At 32.3% G+C, this 19809-nt stretch overlaps 1 protein-coding gene across 1 annotated transcript; it reads left to right on the top strand.

Moving 5' to 3' along the window:
• The first annotated feature begins 10603 nt into the window (after positions 1-10603).
• LOC121114437 (uncharacterized) lies at positions 10604-18249 on the top strand. The gene is made up of 6 exons (XM_040708410.2): positions 10604-11072; positions 14186-14475; positions 15651-15814; positions 16574-16928; positions 17004-17346; positions 17421-18249. Exons 1-6 carry the CDS (start codon positions 10724-10726, stop codon positions 17915-17917), a joined length of 1998 nt encoding a protein of 665 aa, XP_040564344.1. The 5' UTR covers positions 10604-10723; the 3' UTR covers positions 17918-18249.
• The last annotated feature ends 1560 nt before the right edge of the window (positions 18250-19809 follow it).

The following is a 19809-nucleotide window of genomic DNA, read 5'->3' as shown; positions in this document are numbered from 1 at the left end:
GACTAATTTCAAAATATTTTCCCTTTTCCCTCTAAACCCGACACTAATTGGATAACATCTCTTTCTTTTAGAAATCAAAATATGCTCACCTTATCTATGCATATCAAATTGTAAATGCTTAAAAAGTTGGGTGAGCATGGCCCCCTTGTTGCAGAATCCCTAACTATTAAAGGAGGACTATTAAACTATCCTTAGTTTGTACTGAGGTTTTATCTGTTTTCTTTTTAAGGAAGGTTGCTTGAAAAAGTAAAGGGAAGATTTATTGAAACGTTTCTTGGGCTTTATTTTAGACATATACTCACTACTCAGGTATTCTTATTTATATATATATAAATCTGAAGGAGCGTCAAAAAGTATTTATTTAATAAATTGTATGTTATTTAATAAATATTTTTGTACATTTTTGAGGCCCTTCTAAGTCATCAAAGCTCCTCTTAAAATACCCCCCCCCCTTGATTATACTTATATTTTTCCAAAAATAATAGTTATGTAATAGTACTTGACCGATTAATTGACTGAAATAAGGATTTATAATAATCACTATCCTGCCTTTAGTTGTTTTTGATACCAATGGTAAGATTAGTAATGATTTCCTTCCCCTTGATCATTGCATGCCCTGGTAACGGAGCTCATAAAATATTAATCAAAAAATAATAGATTATCATCAGAAACAAGAATTCAAAAATTATTTATGTATATTGTACAAAGGTACAAGTTCATATGTATGTAGCTAATATAAATATATTTGGACAAAAGATCCCATCTGATATTTCTTTCAGCAATCTCAGATTGTAGTATGACGTTCGTATGTAGGTACATTTTTGTTCTTGGATTGGGGACAATTGACCCCCACTTTTGAGGATTTTTTACAGTTATAGCCAATGGTGTTACCTCACATTGTACTAGTTGCAATTTCTTCCTCTTAAGATGTATAATTTAATTACAATATTCATCGTTCTTATTACGGACTATGAATGGATACTATCATTTCATTTTGATCTATTAAAATTACGTATTTATGAGTAATATGACATTGGACATTTGATCTTATACATATATGGGCTACAGAATACATATATTTTAGTAATCGATATTAAAATAGTCAAAAGTGATAGCATTGCATGGTCCTCATCCCAAGTACTCTAATTCTTTTATTTAAAATTATCCATCTCATTTTGGTCACAACTTGTACTGCTTCTGCTTATACAAGTTAGAACTTGTACAAAACATATATAAAAAATAAACCTCTATATAAAAATAATTATACTATTATTGGGGCTAAGCCCAAAAAGATTAAAGCTAGCAACGCCCATCGTTGCTCCATCGAGAAGCCAATCATATTATTTGTACTCCTAGTTGACATAGAAGATCTTCTCCATGATATATATTACGTTCATCTTGTAACTATAATGTAATGGTTCGTAGTAGATACAAGAAAAAGTTGTATTGATTTACTTAATATACTGTGATCTCCTCTGGCCTCATCCCTCGGACCACGGATTGACTCCAAGTCACCACCCTCCCAGAATACTCCTTAAGACACAAACTCACAACCTACTTCACATAATGAGACCTCACATTTACTTTCAGGATTCTACAAAGTGTCCGAAAATCTCGAAAAAGTATAAATTATATTCCATATAATATAATTTCCTTATTATTAAAAGGTTGGGATAATTGAATTTCAACTATCTGCTCTCACTGTATCCAATTTTGAGATAGAAAGAGAAAATATCACGTGCGGACAAACTTAAACAATCCACCCCAATAAACTCCCTAACCCCTTTCCTTCTTTGTACTATACCTCCCTATGAAAACCGGAATTGCAATAGCAAGCAATTAATTAATTATTAAGGTCAAAAAAAAAAAGTAAAACCATTTTGCAGGCATTGCAAACATTGCGAATTTGAAGTAATAAAAATGTAAAGAAATTGTATGAGTACTCATATGACGATAGGCGATAGTATCTTGCTACATACCACAACATAATATATTGTAGTATGTATTTTGTATGTTGGTTGTTCTGTCCATTTTATATCAAAGCACCACTTTATTGGTTAGAATGGTTGCATCTATATAATATGAATGGTACATTACCAACAATTAGCTACGTATTACGGTATACCGTTTCAACATCTTCTATTGATATTAACCAACACATGGGATTTCTTAGCCAATTATATCCTATGAATACCTCTACAAATAAATAATAATAAGTGCCATGTTTTCATATATATGTGTGTTTCCATATACATATATATGGTTTTGTTGTTTTGTATTCAAATTTATTATTATTTTGCAAAAAAGTAAAATAATATTACTTTTTTTCTTTCTTCTCATTTAATTCAACAATAATTATAATTCTACACACTGTACATTAGACTGTTCCCTTTTCCGCTTAATATTTATTCCCCTAGGAAATCAATATTTTCTGCTGAGGACAATAATAAAACTACCTTTGGCAATCTTAAAGGCCTCTAAAGTAATTTTTTGGTGTGATAAACTTTTATTTTCATTAAGAAAAGTGAGGATTTTGAGGTCAAAATTACCTATTTTTATGCCACCTTTTGGCATATTTCAAATATGAGGATCCTAATAGTTAAACATTGTATTTCAATATGTTTGGTAATATTCAATTTATCTGTTAAAGACGCTGTATACCTTGTTTTTACTCATTTAAGGCATATAAGATGTGCTCAATCATTTACAATTACACATATCATATAGCAAAATTTAACATAAAATTTAACATATTAGAGCCCCCAAATTATTAAGATTAATGTACAAAATATCGTTTTACTCATAAACCAAATGCTAAAAAATATAAAAATACAATTTTTGACTCATACATCATATTTAGGACGGTGCAAGACAGCAGCACTGTTATGTGATATTATTTGTAAGGGGCCAAATAATATAATAGTCATGTTATAACCACAAAAATCTTACCATTTTATTATAGAAGTATTATTAGGTCTGCAAATCCTAAGCATTTTCGGTAAGTAAAAAAAAGAAACCGAAAATTAACGTAGTCACCCTGATAATTTGAAGAATGTTTGAGAGGACAATAGCTAAGCTGTCATAACATTTCATTAAATTAGCTGCAAGCAGCGTTTAAATGAACGGAATAAACAAAAATCCCACTCCGTATCAAGTAATGACATAGGCAGGAATTACTCCGATGGCGATTCTCAACTCTACTCCGAGTCCAACAAAGACTAACACTTATAACTCTTCAGGGTTACTCTCTGTCCTTCATGAGCACATGCACTCGTGGTACCACTTTATACTTAGAGATTTTCTCCTCAAAAAGGAAAGAACAATGATAACAGCTTTAGAATATAAAGAAATAACAATGTTTAGCATTCCAACAACCACAAAACTGGCTCGCTAAAAATGCTAAGGATTTACAACACCTAACTTCTTTAAGAGTTCTGATAGCCCCAAAATAAGTCTTTTTTTTTGTGTTGTCACATAGAGAATCCAAATTGGTCGAATAGATCAGTCTGAAATTTAGCAAGTAGACGTATTAAATAACCAAGAAAGTTCCTATGATATTTTTTTGGGCCTCTGAGGTAAGTAAGAACCTCTTTTTCACCGAAATAAAACACAATTTCCCTTCTCTCTTTCTATACCTATATCTCTCGTTCTCTTCTTCCTCTGTCTCTTTCTAAATCCCTCTCTCTGTCTCTTTTCTTCTACATTTATTCTTTGTTTCTATTCTCCTCTATTCAGCACTGCAAGACGGCCACCCTCCGTTAGTATATACAAATAAACTTATTTATATGAGTAAAATAAATGTAGATAACTTTTGGGGCTAAGTGAGCCCCTCCAAATGATGAAAGCTAGCAACGCTACTGCTAATTATTACTATTTTAGCCAAAAACCAATAGCCCCTATGGTTTCGCTGATGCTGGTACAATATACACTTAAATAATTAAATTTGACCCATAAATCTTTCTATTTTTATATATTAAAATGGTTTTACCTCGTCAAGAGGGACTGAGAAGGTTCAAACTTGCCAAAGTTAATTTTTTGAAGTTTCCCAGTGAAAAAGGTAATTGTGTATGGAAAAATAAAATTAAGCATAAAACGGGACAGTCTAATAGTCTGTAAATATAACAAGAAGACAGTCTACTGGTATTCTTTGCTATTTGTTATTTCAACGACCTAATATTAGTTCTCATTATGCATGGAAATGATTTCATGACTTCTTACTCATTCAGTCACTCAATGATTTGCAAGTTACACATAAATGGCTCTTTTTATTTGTCATTTTGTTATTTTTCATTCGTCTTTTGTGGTAATTATTGTCACTTTTGTTATTATTATTTTTGTTGTTATCGTCACTAATTTTGTCATCATCTGTTATTCAGTCACAATCATACATCACTTTTCTAAAATGCTAGAAAGGCCAATTTATATTATAAAATATTAAGGATCCTAACAAAGGATGCTTGCAATTTTACAAAAGTTTTGCATATTTCAATACAGGCTATCAATTTAATTGGGAAAATATTTTAAATAATCCAAACATTTTTGCAATTAAAACTAAAGAATTTATTGATAGAGGCTTGATATTTTAAAGTAAAACTCATATTCTATTCAATATGAAACCCTTTGACCTCAATAACGTCATCCAGCCGGAATCAAAGTGCTAAGAAGACCTTAATGATATAGCCTGGCTCAAGTTTTGTCCATTCCTTAGTTATTCGCTCCTTGATGACACTCGAATTTGCTATACTGGGATCAATACAACACGCTTCCTGTAATCGAAAGGGTTGAGGTGAGGACGTCGGATAATAGGAATCATTTCCCCTCAAAATGACTGATTGATTTTTCTAGCATGAACGGAGGCATAATTAGGGTTGTAAATCTTGGAAATAGGCCATATTTCTTGTAAAAAATCAAAATTCCGTGTTTTTAATTGGAAATTCTTCTTTTAATCATGTTTTTTTGTCGTGCGTTAGACAGCTAAAACCCAGTTCAAGACCCCCTGCATTTAACCACCGACCAACTACCCCTTAGACCCATTACCCCCCATCCTTTCTATGATTATTATTGAAAAATACAGTTAGTAAATGATAGAGGGCCAAAGTAATAAATGAATGTTATGGTTCTTTGGAGTAGTTGTTGAGCAATGAAACTTTCAAGTTCGAATCGGAAAGTAATAATGAGTTTTATAAATCATCCAAATTTTAATAACTAAAAAAAAACATTTTCAATTAAAATAGATACTTAGCTTGATTGTTCCGCCATAGACATGACATATAAGATACAATAAATATTCCAAACAATTCTGAATCTAATTTCCTTACCCCCATGACAAAAAAAAATAGAGAAAACATTGAGTTTTGGTAGGTTATTTATACGATGAATTTAGGGATCAATTATATTAAACGAGCAGTTACATGATAATATAATAAATGTCTGTGAAGAGATTTTCTGATAACTCCTTAAATACGGTGAAATAGAGTCATGCATATCCAAAATAAATATATTTAATTATATGTAATTTTTAAAATATGTCTTTCAACATAACAAAAGACAAATCATCCCAAATCTTATCAAGTAATATCAACGGTATATTTGTAATGAAAAGTTTCAAAATACTGACTTAGATGCATATCATTTTTTATGGTAAATTCTAATTGATAAACTCATGTGAATTTTGTATAATTATAAGATTGGTCGTAGTTGTAATTTTTTTCTCAACATACGTAGTAATTTAAGCAACTATTCAATTTGGGATAATATGTGGAATCCTAAATAAATTGTTTTTCAGCAAAAAATAATGGATTGACGTAATGTATAGGGTAGGGAAGCAAAACGTAGACTCGAGAGATTGATTTAGAAGTACATCAATAATTTTATATTTTCAATTATAGGCAAAAAAAATAATACTAACAAAACATGTAGACAAAGTTTTTGCAAAACTTTTTTACTCAATATGGCGACCTTAATTATAAATCACAGCCTTTACACGTCGGATGAAGGCTATGCAACTGGGTTGAGGAAAAACTTCTCTAACAAGTTGTAGGATGCAACCACTATGGAGGACTTCAGTGAGTCCATATTAGGGTACGAGGTCATGTTGGTTTGCTTCTCCAAAGTGCTCCATATGGAGAAGTCTAGTGGGCTCAAACATGGTGAAGAAGGGGCCATATCTATTTGGTTTTTCTTGCACCTCTCGACCCTCTTGACGTCCATTCCCTCTGTCAGAAGATGTCGTGGGGTCTTTGTGAAACTCATCCCAAGTTGTGCTTTATAGCCCTCCTGGTGTTCCTAGGAGACATAGAGAAGTCGCTGTCCATTGCATATATTAGTTTCCTCTTTCAATGGTCAAGAGCAAAATTTGCAAATTTTATCTTATTGGTATATAAGAAATTAGGATTCCTCAATTTTCGTAATCATCCCTTTTTTGGTTCCATATTATATAGTATTTCTACCTTTCAAATATGCTATGAATTGCATCAACAATCTTAATTTTATTTTACCTCACAATATACGCAATCTTTGACACTGGAAGCTTCTTACAATTTAGATAAGGATAAAAAGTAAGCACATAAGTTGTATATCGGACAAATTATTGAGTAGATTTGAGGAGTGAAACGCGTCTATTTTACTATTTAATCATTCCAATGATTTACTTCGTCTTGCTTCAAAAGATGCCCAATTCATATTTCACAATTATCAAGATTAGGGAATGTGTTTTGGGTACAAATATTGATGGAACTATATCATTTTTAGTTGTACAGTAGGATTTGTTATCAATATGTTGCCTATAAAGTCCTTTTTCAAAAATATTATAACCCCACACTTGTCTTGACACAGGTATCTTAAACATTTAGCTACCAAAGATTTCGGATAGTCGCTTCCATTCCTGCAGCTTACAAAATAGCATTAATTAGAGTAGGGAAAATTCCTTATACTCCAAGTCCACGTCTAATGTCAAATCATGTCCAAGTCCTTGAATATTTTCATCGAATTCTCAGATTTCATTCAAGTCCATAACTATAATATGGGGCCTCCATAGTGTTAAGGCTATTCTTGAGTATACAATATACTATCTTTGTATAAGTAGAATTACAAAACTTATCTATGGAGTCCAAGTCAAGTCTCAAGTCTTTGACTGTGAGATTGTCTTCAAAATATAGACACAACTTCAAGTCGAGTTGCAGCTCTTGATTCCAAGTTCCCACCTCTGGCAATAGTTGACCATTGTATCTTAAATTATATCTTTATTATTATAATATTAATTATTCAAATAACCATTAATAAATCATAAATTATTTGATATTCAAAAGGTGCCAAGTAATGACGTCAAGAGAAGTCCGATACATCACTAGTACCTACGTTATCAAGTTGAATTAATAATTACGGTTGTATGGTTGTTAAATGATTGAATATTTGGTCGTATGGTTGCTATTTATTTTAATATGGGGTAAAATGTGAAAGGTTCAGATGGTTCAGGGGGTGAAATGCTAAGGGATAAAAAAAAGTAATTGGTCGGTGGTTAAAGGACGGGGGATAGTTGGACAGAAGGTAAGAGCCCTAGAACCCTAAGCATATGTAGTTTTTGTTTGTTAAAAAAAAACACCAAAAATGAACTTGGTAGTCTTGACAGTTAAGCTGCTCTCTGAAACATTCTTCAAATTGTCACTCCGATGTCAATCTTCAATTTTACTCCGAGTCCAACAATGACTAACACTTATAACTCCTCAGACTTACTCTCTGTCATTCATGAGTACATACACTCGTGGTACCACTTTATACTTAGAGATTTTCTCCTCAAAAAGGAAAGAACATTGATAACGGCTTTAGAAAATAAAATAAAAACTCTGTTCAGGTTGCCAACTAAAACAAAAATGACACATTGCAAAAAACATAGGATTTACAACTCTAGACATGGCTGCCTCCTCCCATTAGACGTCGGTTTTTTATATAGAGTTAACTAGGATATGATTAAATCCTTAACCGTTTTGAACACTTTGGCATTGGACGAAGCATGCATTAAATTTGATTGCAGATTTCGATTGGTATCTCAAAAATTAGTTTTTTTAGAAGATCTACTGGATTTTTTTTTGAAAAACACAGAACAATAACAGAGTAATACTAAAAATATTTACGAAGATTTGAGATTTTGACACATAATTCCTTTAAAAAATGTCATTTAAGAAAGTGTGTCATAGTTAAATTTACACCTGGTAACTATGAAGCATTTGTTGTTTGTTCAAGAGTCGTTTGTTACAAATCTGAGTCAAGGATAAAGTCTCAATTTTTTAATTTTAAATTTCAAATGGGGTCTGAATTTGCAGTTTACTCAGCCTTAAGTATAATTCGAGTACCGGACCTCAGTGGATCCAGATTTATTTTGCCTATCTGTGAATGAATTTTGAACGATAATTTAGGAAGGATGTCCACCCAAACAAATTCTTCATAATGTGGGATGTGTCAATTTTGTTCATTATTTAATAGGCCGTTGTGGTGTTAACTTCTCCCTCTTAGTTAAGCATTATTGTCTATCTTTGTTATAAATTGTTTTATTAATGTATAATAAAATAAAGATCCATGAATTTAAATGTAATTACAATACTTTTCGTGCACAAATACCATTTAAAATGTAGAAGGTTCTCCTCTTTATAGTAGTAATTCATTTTCTCCCTTTTAAAGTCATATAACAGTCATATTAACAAGGGTATTCATTTAGTTTTACCATTTGTCTTGCTCCTGTCCTATCCTAGCACCCTACAAAAATAACAGTAATCTAGATTCTTCTTTTTTTTAAGTGAAAAAAAAAATCAAGAATAAATAAATAATGCTAGTCAACCCCTAAAGGAAAATTCTTGTCACATTCCTCTCCCCCTCCCATAAATTTAGAATTCAGACCCTTTGATATAGCTAGGTATGCTTACAACACTACCTCTGATCAGTAAAACTGTCTAAACCTCTGCTAAAGACGTATTAAAAGCATAATATGATTATACATTATATCTAAAACTGTTTATTTATTAATAAAAAAAATACTTAATATTTTCATGCATATTTATGATACTCCAAAATAGACTTCATAGAAGTTGGATAATAATAATAATTATCAGATTATACTTCTTGCATTTTTTAGGATAATCTACTTAGAGGATCTTCACTATGAGGGGTGCAAAACATAATTTATTTATTATTATTATTGGTATTAACCGTCATTGTCTGGAGTTATAAGGCGTTGACAAATGGTCAAACGTTGATTTATTCATACAGAAGACAGTGTTACTCCACATTTTTCATGAACATACTCACACGTAGCTACTCAATACTTGGATGTTGTCTCCTCAAGAATGAAATAATAATGATAACAGCGATAAGGGAGAAATGAGTCATCAACTCACATTTTATACGCTATAGAGTTGTATGAAATATGAGTTGACCTAAACACCTTCAAGATTTGATTCATTTTTATAACTCTTAACATACACTGTATATGTATATAATATACATAGAGTGCTCCCTGTATCAGGGGCGTCTGCAGGTGGTGGTTTGGAGGGATTGTAACCTCCCACCTCCTAATTAAGGAATTTTTGTTTTTTACAGGAAAATTTAATATTTTAAATTTAATTTAATTTTTCAAATTTTTTTTCCAAATAATTTAATTTTCTATGAAATTTAAAAAAATTTTTGGATTTGTTTGATAAAAAAATCCAACAATAATTCATATATAAAATCAGTCTAGACCGAGTTATAAATGAGACCGATCTACATCGACTTTTTCTTTGAGACCGGTATAGATTAAACTTTTTTAAAGGACTGAATTAGTTTGGTCCACTAAAAAAAATCATAAGAGTCTTATACCAGCCTCGGATTTTCAAACCGAACTCCAAACCCCCCCCACTAAAATAAATTTGTAAATCTGTCGGGAAGGGAGACATTTCGGGATTACATAAGCTAGGGGTGAGGGGAGGTAACATGTATCCCCCTCCTACCAAAGAAAAATACCGTATTATTTGAGACAGAAAATGTGTATTAGAGTGAGAAAACTAGTTGATTAAACTAAGCCTTTGCTGACAAGTCCGAGTCTTGGAATATTTTCGTGGAGTCCAGTTCAATCCCTCAGAAATATAAAGATATATTTTACATTCAATGAAAAAGTTGAAATGAATTTCGAGGCAAAATTTAGTCGAGAGTCTTTGACTCTATGATCAAGTTGAATTGCAAGTCTTCAAGATCTGAACTCTTGTCCAAGTTTCCACCTCTGGGATGAGTACATATGTTTAAATTGTGGAATTTAAAAAATGATTTTGAAATGCAAAACCGTACAAGAGCAAAATTCAGACAAAACGAAGTAATGCTGTTTCCCATTCTATAATAGGATTAAATCAAGTGTCATCAAATTTTTGGACGGTATTTCATATATACATATCTTTATATATCTCCACTCTATTCCAAAGCTAGGTTTGAGGTGAGGTGTTTTGAGTTGAATATGTTAACTACAGTATTATAATATGTAACTATCGGGATGAGGAAACGGCGTACTCGTACGCAAAACATTTATTATAAATAATACGAAGAAATGTGAAAAAAGTGATGAGATTTCTCAATGCAGAACAGAGACGCACAACAACAAAAGTATGTTTATTTATACTGACATACTTCACTCCGTACTTCATTTACTATCATTCTCTCCTTGTGAAGGGAATTAAGTAAGAAATTAATTACAAGAGATAGAGACATGTTATGGTGGGTTGATCAACTTCGTGCCACTAAGAGGAAAAAAACAGAGAGCCCTTTCCTCTTCTTCTCCATAGCCTTGTTCCTAGATGTCCTTATATTCGTCAGAGGAGGAGAGATCCTTGATGATCTCGAGTCAGACTGTTTTGGAAGAGCAAATCAAGACTCTACCTTTGAGATTCATACGGGAGTCCTCCTTACAGCTCCCTCTTCTCTACTCGAGACTCTTCCTGGAATCGCCTCTCTAAGTCAGTGTATCTCAGCCTGTGAGTCAACGAGGTCCTGCCGAGCTCTCAACTATGAGACGGAGCTCTGTGTTCTGTTTTCTACTTCTGCTACGTATGAACCTGGTAAGAGAAGGATTTTAGCCACCATCAAAATACTTTACATTTGCATATATTATAATTTGTGTACATCTCTCGTGTTGATCATGATGAGTGCCATATGGTTGGGATGAAGTAGTGTACATTTGGTGGTAAAAAGGATAGAAATTAACACACAATATGCAGATTTCTGAGAGAAATCTTTGTTTTTTTTTTATGATAAGTAATTCTTTTATCAGGAAATAACACACAATACATTAACATAATATAATATGTATTTGTTAAGAAAAGAAATTGAATTGACATAGCTGAGCAAAGCAGAGAGGAAATCATCCTCCATAAATAGAACTTTATTTATCTTAAGCTTCAAGTTCTTATAAATGATTGTTTTTTTGTCTTTTGAGTATATATTTTAAGCTTGAAATATTATTTAACGGATCAGACAAATTTTTCAATGAATATGCCCCCTCATGACTTCTTGCCCAAGAACTATTTTTATTATCCGTCTCTGCAGACTGTTTTCGAAAGTGGAGGATCTAAATTCTCAAAAAGTGAGGCAGTCATACTCCCTCTTCTGTTACACACCCCTCTATAAATTCATGATTAGTCAGTTTATTTGGGGATTAATTCGTTTTTCATCTGACTTATGGTAAAAGTCAAATTAAAGATAAGGAAAGACCAAAGTCCCTTTGAAAGATTTCTAAGTAAACGAGAATCCAAATTTATTCAATATTTTAGATAATTTTATTAATGAAAAATATTTACACCAATTTTCTTCCCTTGACACCAAAAATCATTGGGGCGGCTTCACATAGTGGATTGGGGGCTGTAGTTCCCTCCCCCAAATTAAGGAATTTTGTTAATTTTTTTTAAAGGATTTATTTTCGTTAAAAAAAAAAGGTCTTTTGATCAAAATTTGTAGTGGAGGTAAAAAAAATTTTAAAAATCATAGAGACCCACCTGAATTATAACTGATATTATCTTATTTGGAGATCAAAACTTGGAAATTGGCCACCCTTGAAATTTGTTATTTCCAATGATTTTTATATAAAGGGATGCTCTGGAGACCAACAATCAGGGGAGTGACTAGAGGGTGGGAGTTAAGCACCCCTACTAAAATTTATTGTTAAATTTGTAGAAAAGAATTATACTACTTATTGTAGTTGTCTCAATTATTAAATTAACAATTTTGTGTATTCAAATGTATATTTTGAAGCAGCCTTAACTCTCACAATTTAAAAATAAGGAATTTTTCGTTTAAAATTTCCCTCTTCCAAAAATTGTCTATTTTCTAAAATTTTATTTGTCCAATTTTGTCCAATAATAAATACAGTCTATTAAAATTGTCAAGGATTTGTCACCCCCCAAGAAAATCTTAGTCACAATCCTGCCAATAACACGTGATGATGAAGATTTCTATCATTATTGGTTATCCCTTGGGAGGGGGCACCAGAGTCCGTCGCAAGGATAAAAAAAAGGATTATCAAAAATTTTCTTTTCCACAAAAAGGTAATTATCGTTAAATAATTTTAAAATAAATAGGAGGCAAATGCATACTCCCATTCACATTGCTAGAAGAATCCTTGTTTATTTGAAAGACTCTTAATTAAAGACCGACTGAATTTTAAAGCTCTGATCCCTTCTGAAATAGAAATTGATCCAATTAAATAAAGAGTTGACTTTATTGTCCATAATTGTATTAAGTTTTTCCTTCTTTAATTCATTGTTCTTTGAATGATTCTAATATTTTTTTCTCTTACATTTTTCGATATTATTCGGATGGTTTACTGAGTCATTATCGTTGTATTGAAAGTGTAAATAGTGACTACTACACTCTTAATGAATCTCTTTATTTTTTTTATAATTCCTGGTCAACAACACGAGAGTAAAAGGATTAGTATTAAGTATCAATCGTATGATGTGTACAATAACTGTGTTTTTATCACGTAGCCCTTTTTTAAAGGAGACATTCTATATTTGATGTGTCTACATAAAAACAATCTTGTACAAAAATCATGAAAAAGTGAAAATCCCAATTTATTTTTTACTTCATATTATCTCATACAGCCCAATATTTAATAGACATATTTTATCAATTATAGGCTTATTATTCAAATTTGTAGGCTACATTAAGATAACAAACTATTTCAGCAATAGTTTAGGACCTTTATTTGATTTAAAATACTTGTATTAGCTCCGATATGGCCCCTTTCAAATGGAATATGTAAATTACTCCTTATTTTATAGCAAGAATCAATTTTGGCTACTTTGAGTGCAATGTGCGTGCCCTGCCAATGGTTAATAAGAATAATTTGTTAATAGAAATTCCGAATAATTCATCAAAGAATACAAATGTAATCCAGACTTAATTTTGAGGTATATCATTCTAGCTTGATTTTGTATTGATGGGCCACATATATTATAATATATAAATACATCCCAGTGGACATATTTTGGTTAATTATAGACTTTGTATTCAAATTTCTGGGATGAGCTGGAATACACAAGAGGTTTAGCTATAGTTGAGATCCTTTATTTGATTTTAGGAGAGTTACATTGGCCCAGATATTTTTTTTTTAATATATCCCTTTCTCCGTTTATTTTTGCGACGATCAATGTTGGCTAATTTAAGTGCAATTCCAATTTCAAAAAGGAATAATGAATAATTTGCTCATATAAATTAAGGGTAATTTGTTGAAGAATACAAATGTAATCCAGTCTCAATTTTAAGAAAAATCATTCTTGCTTGCTTTTGTATTGACAGGCCACATATTTACCTACTTATTCATAAAGGAATGGGAAAACAAATTAACACAAGTTATACACTACATATGTATGCCTCACGATTTCTTCTCACTAATTTTTATTCTTCCTTAAAAGTACTCTTGATGGCAATAACAATAACTACAACAACACAGGAAATTAGGTCGGCAAAAGTTCACACAGAGTGCCTTATTAAGAGTAATCATGCAATGACGAATCCACGATGAGTAGTGACTCAAGTCACATTCTTCCCATCCTTTACATACATACATAATTTCTTATCTGTGACTCTATATCATAAAAAATATGTTATAATATATGCCTAGCTACCACATATACATTGCACGGGCAGTACATTATGTGCTTCTTGCTTTCAGATGCCCTATCACAAAGTCAATTCCCGGTCTTCACCATCTATGCCCAAAAAATATGCGTCAGATCCTCTAGGAGCTTTTGCGCCTCATCCCCCACACCTTGGGTCTTTGACATTGTTATGAATCATAAATTAATGGGTCCGGAGAAGTTACATAGGATAACACTTACGCGAGAAGAGTGCATGGGGCTCTGTATATCCTCTTCAAAATTCATATGTCGATCTGTCAACTTTGATGTATCATCTGGGAGTTGCAGTTTATTGGATGTGGATAGACGGTCTGGGGTTTTGAAGGTAAGGATTCGATATAAAGGGCGTAAATTATTTTATAGCCAATGTAATTATGTGTTTTTAGATTAAGTTTAGTAATTAGATTTATATGCTATTACCCACATCGTTATCTTTATTGTATCACTTTTACTTGATAAAATAATTCAGTTGGTAGGAGAAGTAAGGTCTTGTACACAAGACTTGCAACTCGATTTGGGCATTTTTGAAGACTTGCGACTCCATTTGGACTCTAAAACTATTTTATACGGAACTCATGGAAAGCTTCAACATTAAATGGACACCATATTGTAGTTATTGACTTGAAACGGGTTTAAAATAAATCTAAGAACTTGACTTGAGACTAGCTCTATAAGAACTTTTTCCCACCTCACCTCTGGTTGGTAGCGAGGTTAATAGATATACAAAGATATACCATAACGCTTTTCCGACTTATGTTTGACTTCCACCACGCTTTTTAATATTGACGTCAAAGAGTATAACCAATATTACCAAGAGTAGCAATTTATCGCCTTCCTTGACTGTTAATGTAAGAGTACCACTTTATACTCTATGATGTCAAAATATGTCTGCCTTGCCCAGCAGTCGATACGGTACATCAAATTGAAAATTCTGGCAAGCTCGATTGCATGAAATCATAACTTTGTGTTAATATTAGCCTTGATTTGTAGTAAGCTCATTCTTCCAATATGGAATTTCGTCAACAGTTATTAGGAATTGATTAAAGTTTAATATAAAGCTAATTCGAATTCAATCAATAAACGTTCAGAAACTGATAAGAGGAAAATAAGTTCAAAATTGACAGCTAACTACATATTACAATGCAAATGTGAATGTTAGTGAGATAACGAGCCCCCAATCCCTTCCCACAAATAAAAACCTGTAGATGGCCTTGTAGTTGTCTACTTATCATCAAAGATGGGAAAGTTGTTTAAAACCTCGTGAGTGTAAATCAAAAGGAAAAGTATATATTGGCAATTTTTGATCGACCACATATCTACTGAAAAAGACCATTAAATAAAGTATAGTACTCCTTATTCCCTCATATGCTTGAACTTTCAAGACAGGGAGAAATAATAAATAAGATCACTAATATTTTGCAGATTACCTTCTTTTTAAAATAGGATTAGGACAATTTTCACATCCCTACAAATAATATAAATGTTTTTCTTGCTCCTTAGCAAAATAACGGATTTGAATACATCGAGAGCAAATGTATCTCCGAGCCTCAACTCTCTCTCTGTAAATTCAAGTCCATTGAGGATCGAATGCTTAAAACCATGGACTCTGTTCACTACAAGGTTAAATCTCTAAATGACTGTAAATCCCTTTGCATCCAAAAAAGGTAATTTGATACGTTAAATTGACAAATTAGTATTGGGAAGAGGGAAACCAGATGTATATACAGGGTTTTGGGGATGATTATATTTTGGGGTGGGCTTGGTTTTTGATATTTTCTTGAAGAAAAAAATCTGAAAATTAATTTTTTTTTAGAAAAAAGTTAGAATAATTAAATTTTTCTGAAAAAATAAAATTCAAAAAACCACAGCTATTGACAAAAAAACAGCTATTGACAAAAAATTAATAGCCATTCACAAAAAATTAAATTTTTGGGAAAAAATATTGAAAAATTAAATTAAATTTCGAAAATCAAATATTAAACTTTCTAGTAAAAATCAAGAAATCCTTAATTTGGTGGGAGCTACAACGCCTCCAGCCCACCTGTTGTGGACGCCCCTGATGTACATATGTAAGCAATTTCATTTTTACTTCTTCTGTATCGTGGGTACATGGGTACTTACCTACATAGTACATACCTATAAATATATACCCATAAAAGTACTTATAACCCTATTTCCTTCCCCCCACTAATATAATTATCATTTTAACTTCTTTAAATTGTTAACAGAAATCTTCTCACAAACAAAACTGTTCACATATTAACAAAAGAAACGAAGAAAACTAGGACTCCTTTAAATATGTGATTAAATTTAACTCTTACTTTTCATGTGTAAAAATCTTTGGAAAAAAATAAAATATTATTATTTATTAATACACATTTTAAGAAAATAATATTTTTTTTATGTTATTCCATTATTAATAGATGTCTTTCATATGACTACAAAGAGTCAGGCCCGGAAGTTTGTCGCCTGAGCTATCAATCATCTTTGACTCTCTCCCACATCTCATCTCCCTATATCGATATATTGGGTGCAACAACATATGAGCTTGGGGCCTGCTACAACATATCTGTTGATTGCCGCGATTCCTATATGATAGCTAAAGTACGGACGAATCAGATGTTTAAGGGTAAGATCTATGGGATGAAAAGGCCCAATTCTTGTGGACTCCATATTGAAAACCAATTCAATTTCTCACTTCAAATGGAGTATAACGACATTGGATGTGACGTGAAAGAAGTTCAACCAGGACATTTTGTGTCTGATGTGGTTTTACAGGTAAGAAAGAGCAGGGCTTGAGTTTCTACATACGTAAACATGCATACATCCCTTGATTTCAAATATCCATCATAGCATCACAGTACCATTGTGACCAACTCAGATATCAGTTTAAAAGTAAGATGCAACTATGACCTTCTCAACCGAACTGTTAACAACCAAGATACCTTCAACGTTGATGGAGAGTTAGGGGAGACGGCAGAAGCAGAACAGACCATAATTCATTCGCCCAATGTTTCGATGAGGATTACTGATCGTCAAAGGAGGGATGTGACGGCTGCTAAAGTAGGGGATCATTTAGCTCTTACTTTTAGAATTGAGACAAACGAAATGAAGAATCATTATGAAATATTTGTACGTGAGCTGGTGGCCATAGACGGATTGGATTCATCAGAAATTATACTCATCGACGAGCTGGGTATTTGACAAGTTTTTTGTTGTTTTTTTAAAGTTTTTTATGAAGGATTATTATTAATGGAAGGTAGTTTTTAGGTTGCCCCATGGATGTGTCCATCATGTCCCACGTGAAACAAGTCAATGGAAGTGCGCAGACTCTACAGGCAGATTTTGATGCTTTTAAATTTCCTACTTCCGACACTGTTCAATTCCGTGCCTTGGTCACACCTTGTATTCCCAGATGTGACCCTATTGTTTGCAATTTAGGGTATCCCATGTATTCATATGGAAAACGGCGTCGAAGAAGAGAGACCGTGGAAGGTTCAACTCCAGAGAACGAAGTTCTTGTGGGAGGGAAAATTATTATCAGTGACAGGTTTGAAAGTAATGAAGAAAAGTCTGAGGAGTCTACGCAGCTCTTAGGCGGGCAACCATATAGGTGTTTGGACGCATTTGGAGCCACTATAGGAGGAGGGGCTTTCTTATTCACGCAAATGATTTTTGTGGCTGGTATTTTATACTTTCATGTCAAAAGAAAAGGCTACTCTTCAAGGAGGGATGATGGTTTTGCCAATCATCCTATAAGGAGATAGAATTGGGCCCAATGGGCGTTAAAGCACTGTCGTGTACAAATTTAATTAGGAAATCGTATGGTTCGTTGGAAATGCATGAAGTAAATTTCTACCAAAAATGAAAAGAAATACTTACATGTTACATTATTTTGTAGATATATTTATATGTTACTTGCATACATTGCTTGATTAAATGCAGAACGCATTATTTTTATTTGTTTTGTCAACCATATTTATGCATGTTACTTAGATTTATTATTTGTTTTAAATACCATGATCTCGATATTACTGTCTTTAAGCTTAACTTCTTCTTCTTTGTTAACTCATGAGTCGATTAAATGTTTTTGTTATACTAATTGTGTATCGTTATTTTTGGTACCCGGTAATTTTGCCTTAAACTATTTTTCAGTAGGACATTTTGCTTAAAGTAAATGAGATGTATACGTCATTATAGTTATTTTTAGTGAAAACTGATGTTCCCTTTGAATTTTTTAAATCAAAATATGCAGTCTTTATTACTTTAAAATGTAATGAATGTTTGTTTTCTGCTGAAATAATGATGGAATTATGCTCTTGCCTCATATTAAGCTTCTTTGCCAATCCATGAGTCTTTTCCAGTGAAATAATCCATCGTGTCTAATAATAATTACTAAAGGAGAAGTAATTAGCAATTCTTATATTCGAATTGTTGTCATGTTTTTTTTGTTTTTTATTATAGTAATTTTTTTTACCTACTTTTCTTTGGTTCAAATTCATTACATGCTAAGATTTTGTTGGTGTATACATTGAAATGTATTGGACAACAAAAAAGTCATTTTCCATCCCAACAATACACCAGCCCACACTTCAGCAGTTGTAGGCCCAAAATTAATGGAAATAGGGTTCCAACTCGTGATACCCACAGCAATAGCAATCTCACTGATCCCTAATCTACTATTATCTATCACCATAGAATGGATTGTATCAATAATTTTTGGAGTAGTAACGTCAACAGGTCGTCCAGAACGTTCAGCGTGTTTTTCCCCATATGGTCACTCCAAAAAATTTGAAACCACTTATAAACTTTTCTAATCGGAGAGTTCCCATAATGTTTATCAAACTTCTTTTTAGCCTTTTGAGCCGTTTTGTCTCTTTCATAAAATCACTCCACTGAAACTGAAAAAAAATAGACCGATCAGGCTGAAAGTTGGGATATGTTCTTTCAAGAGATTCTACTAACTAAAAATAACCTCGATACGCACCAATAGTGCCACTTCTCGGACTTTGCACGGACTTTTCAAACAACCCTCGTACAACTAATAACAAAAAAGCAGATTCAATTTGCCATTGAGATTGAAAAATAGCTTCAAAAGGATACAGATAATTATGTAACTATATGTATATCATAGGCGTAGAAGATAGAAGAGGGTAATTGCTTCTCAAAATTAGGCAAACCTAGCGATATTCGAACAATATATTTTTTTTTTAAATGTTATTAAATAAAAAAAAGTAATCTAAAAATCCTAGTCCAAAAAACTAAATTTCTGAGAATTGCCCAAAAAATCCCCCGGTCAGAATCTGTATATAGATAACATTTTAATCACCCAAGGGACTGCAATGAGTACTCCTATCTAGGGTAATACTTTATAACCTTGAGAAAGCTAAAAAAATTGTCGTATGAAATAATTCATGACTCAAAGCCCTCAGTTTTGTGTAGAAAGCAAATACAATTGATTAATTATCGTCTGTTGTAGTGAACATGGGCGATAATTATCGCCCCTCTGATTTATTAAAATGATTATATAAAAGCTATGTAATATGTTTGTAAAATGTCAATCACAATTTGGGTATGCAATGATTAGGTGTTCTTATAACGACATCCAGATCTGTTTTGACCTAATGTATTCTAGAAACCTTTTATTAAACAGTATTTT

This window comes from Lepeophtheirus salmonis, chromosome 3 (genome assembly GCF_016086655.4).
Source record: "Lepeophtheirus salmonis chromosome 3, UVic_Lsal_1.4, whole genome shotgun sequence".
Lineage (NCBI taxonomy): Eukaryota > Metazoa > Arthropoda > Copepoda > Siphonostomatoida > Caligidae > Lepeophtheirus > Lepeophtheirus salmonis.
This window is presented reverse-complemented; position numbering and strand designations above follow the sequence as displayed.

Excerpts from the sequence above, each read along its gene's own strand:
- LOC121114437 (XM_040708410.2), top strand. The coding sequence starts at position 10,724 with ATGTTATGGTGGGTTGATCAACTTCGTGCCACTAAGAGGAAAAAAACA. Across the intron at positions 11,073-14,185 it reads TTCTGCTACGTATGAACCTG|ATGCCCTATCACAAAGTCAA; the intron begins GTAAGAGAAGGA and ends TCTTGCTTTCAG. Across the intron at positions 16,929-17,003 it reads TGTCTGATGTGGTTTTACAG|CATCACAGTACCATTGTGAC; the intron begins GTAAGAAAGAGC and ends TATCCATCATAG.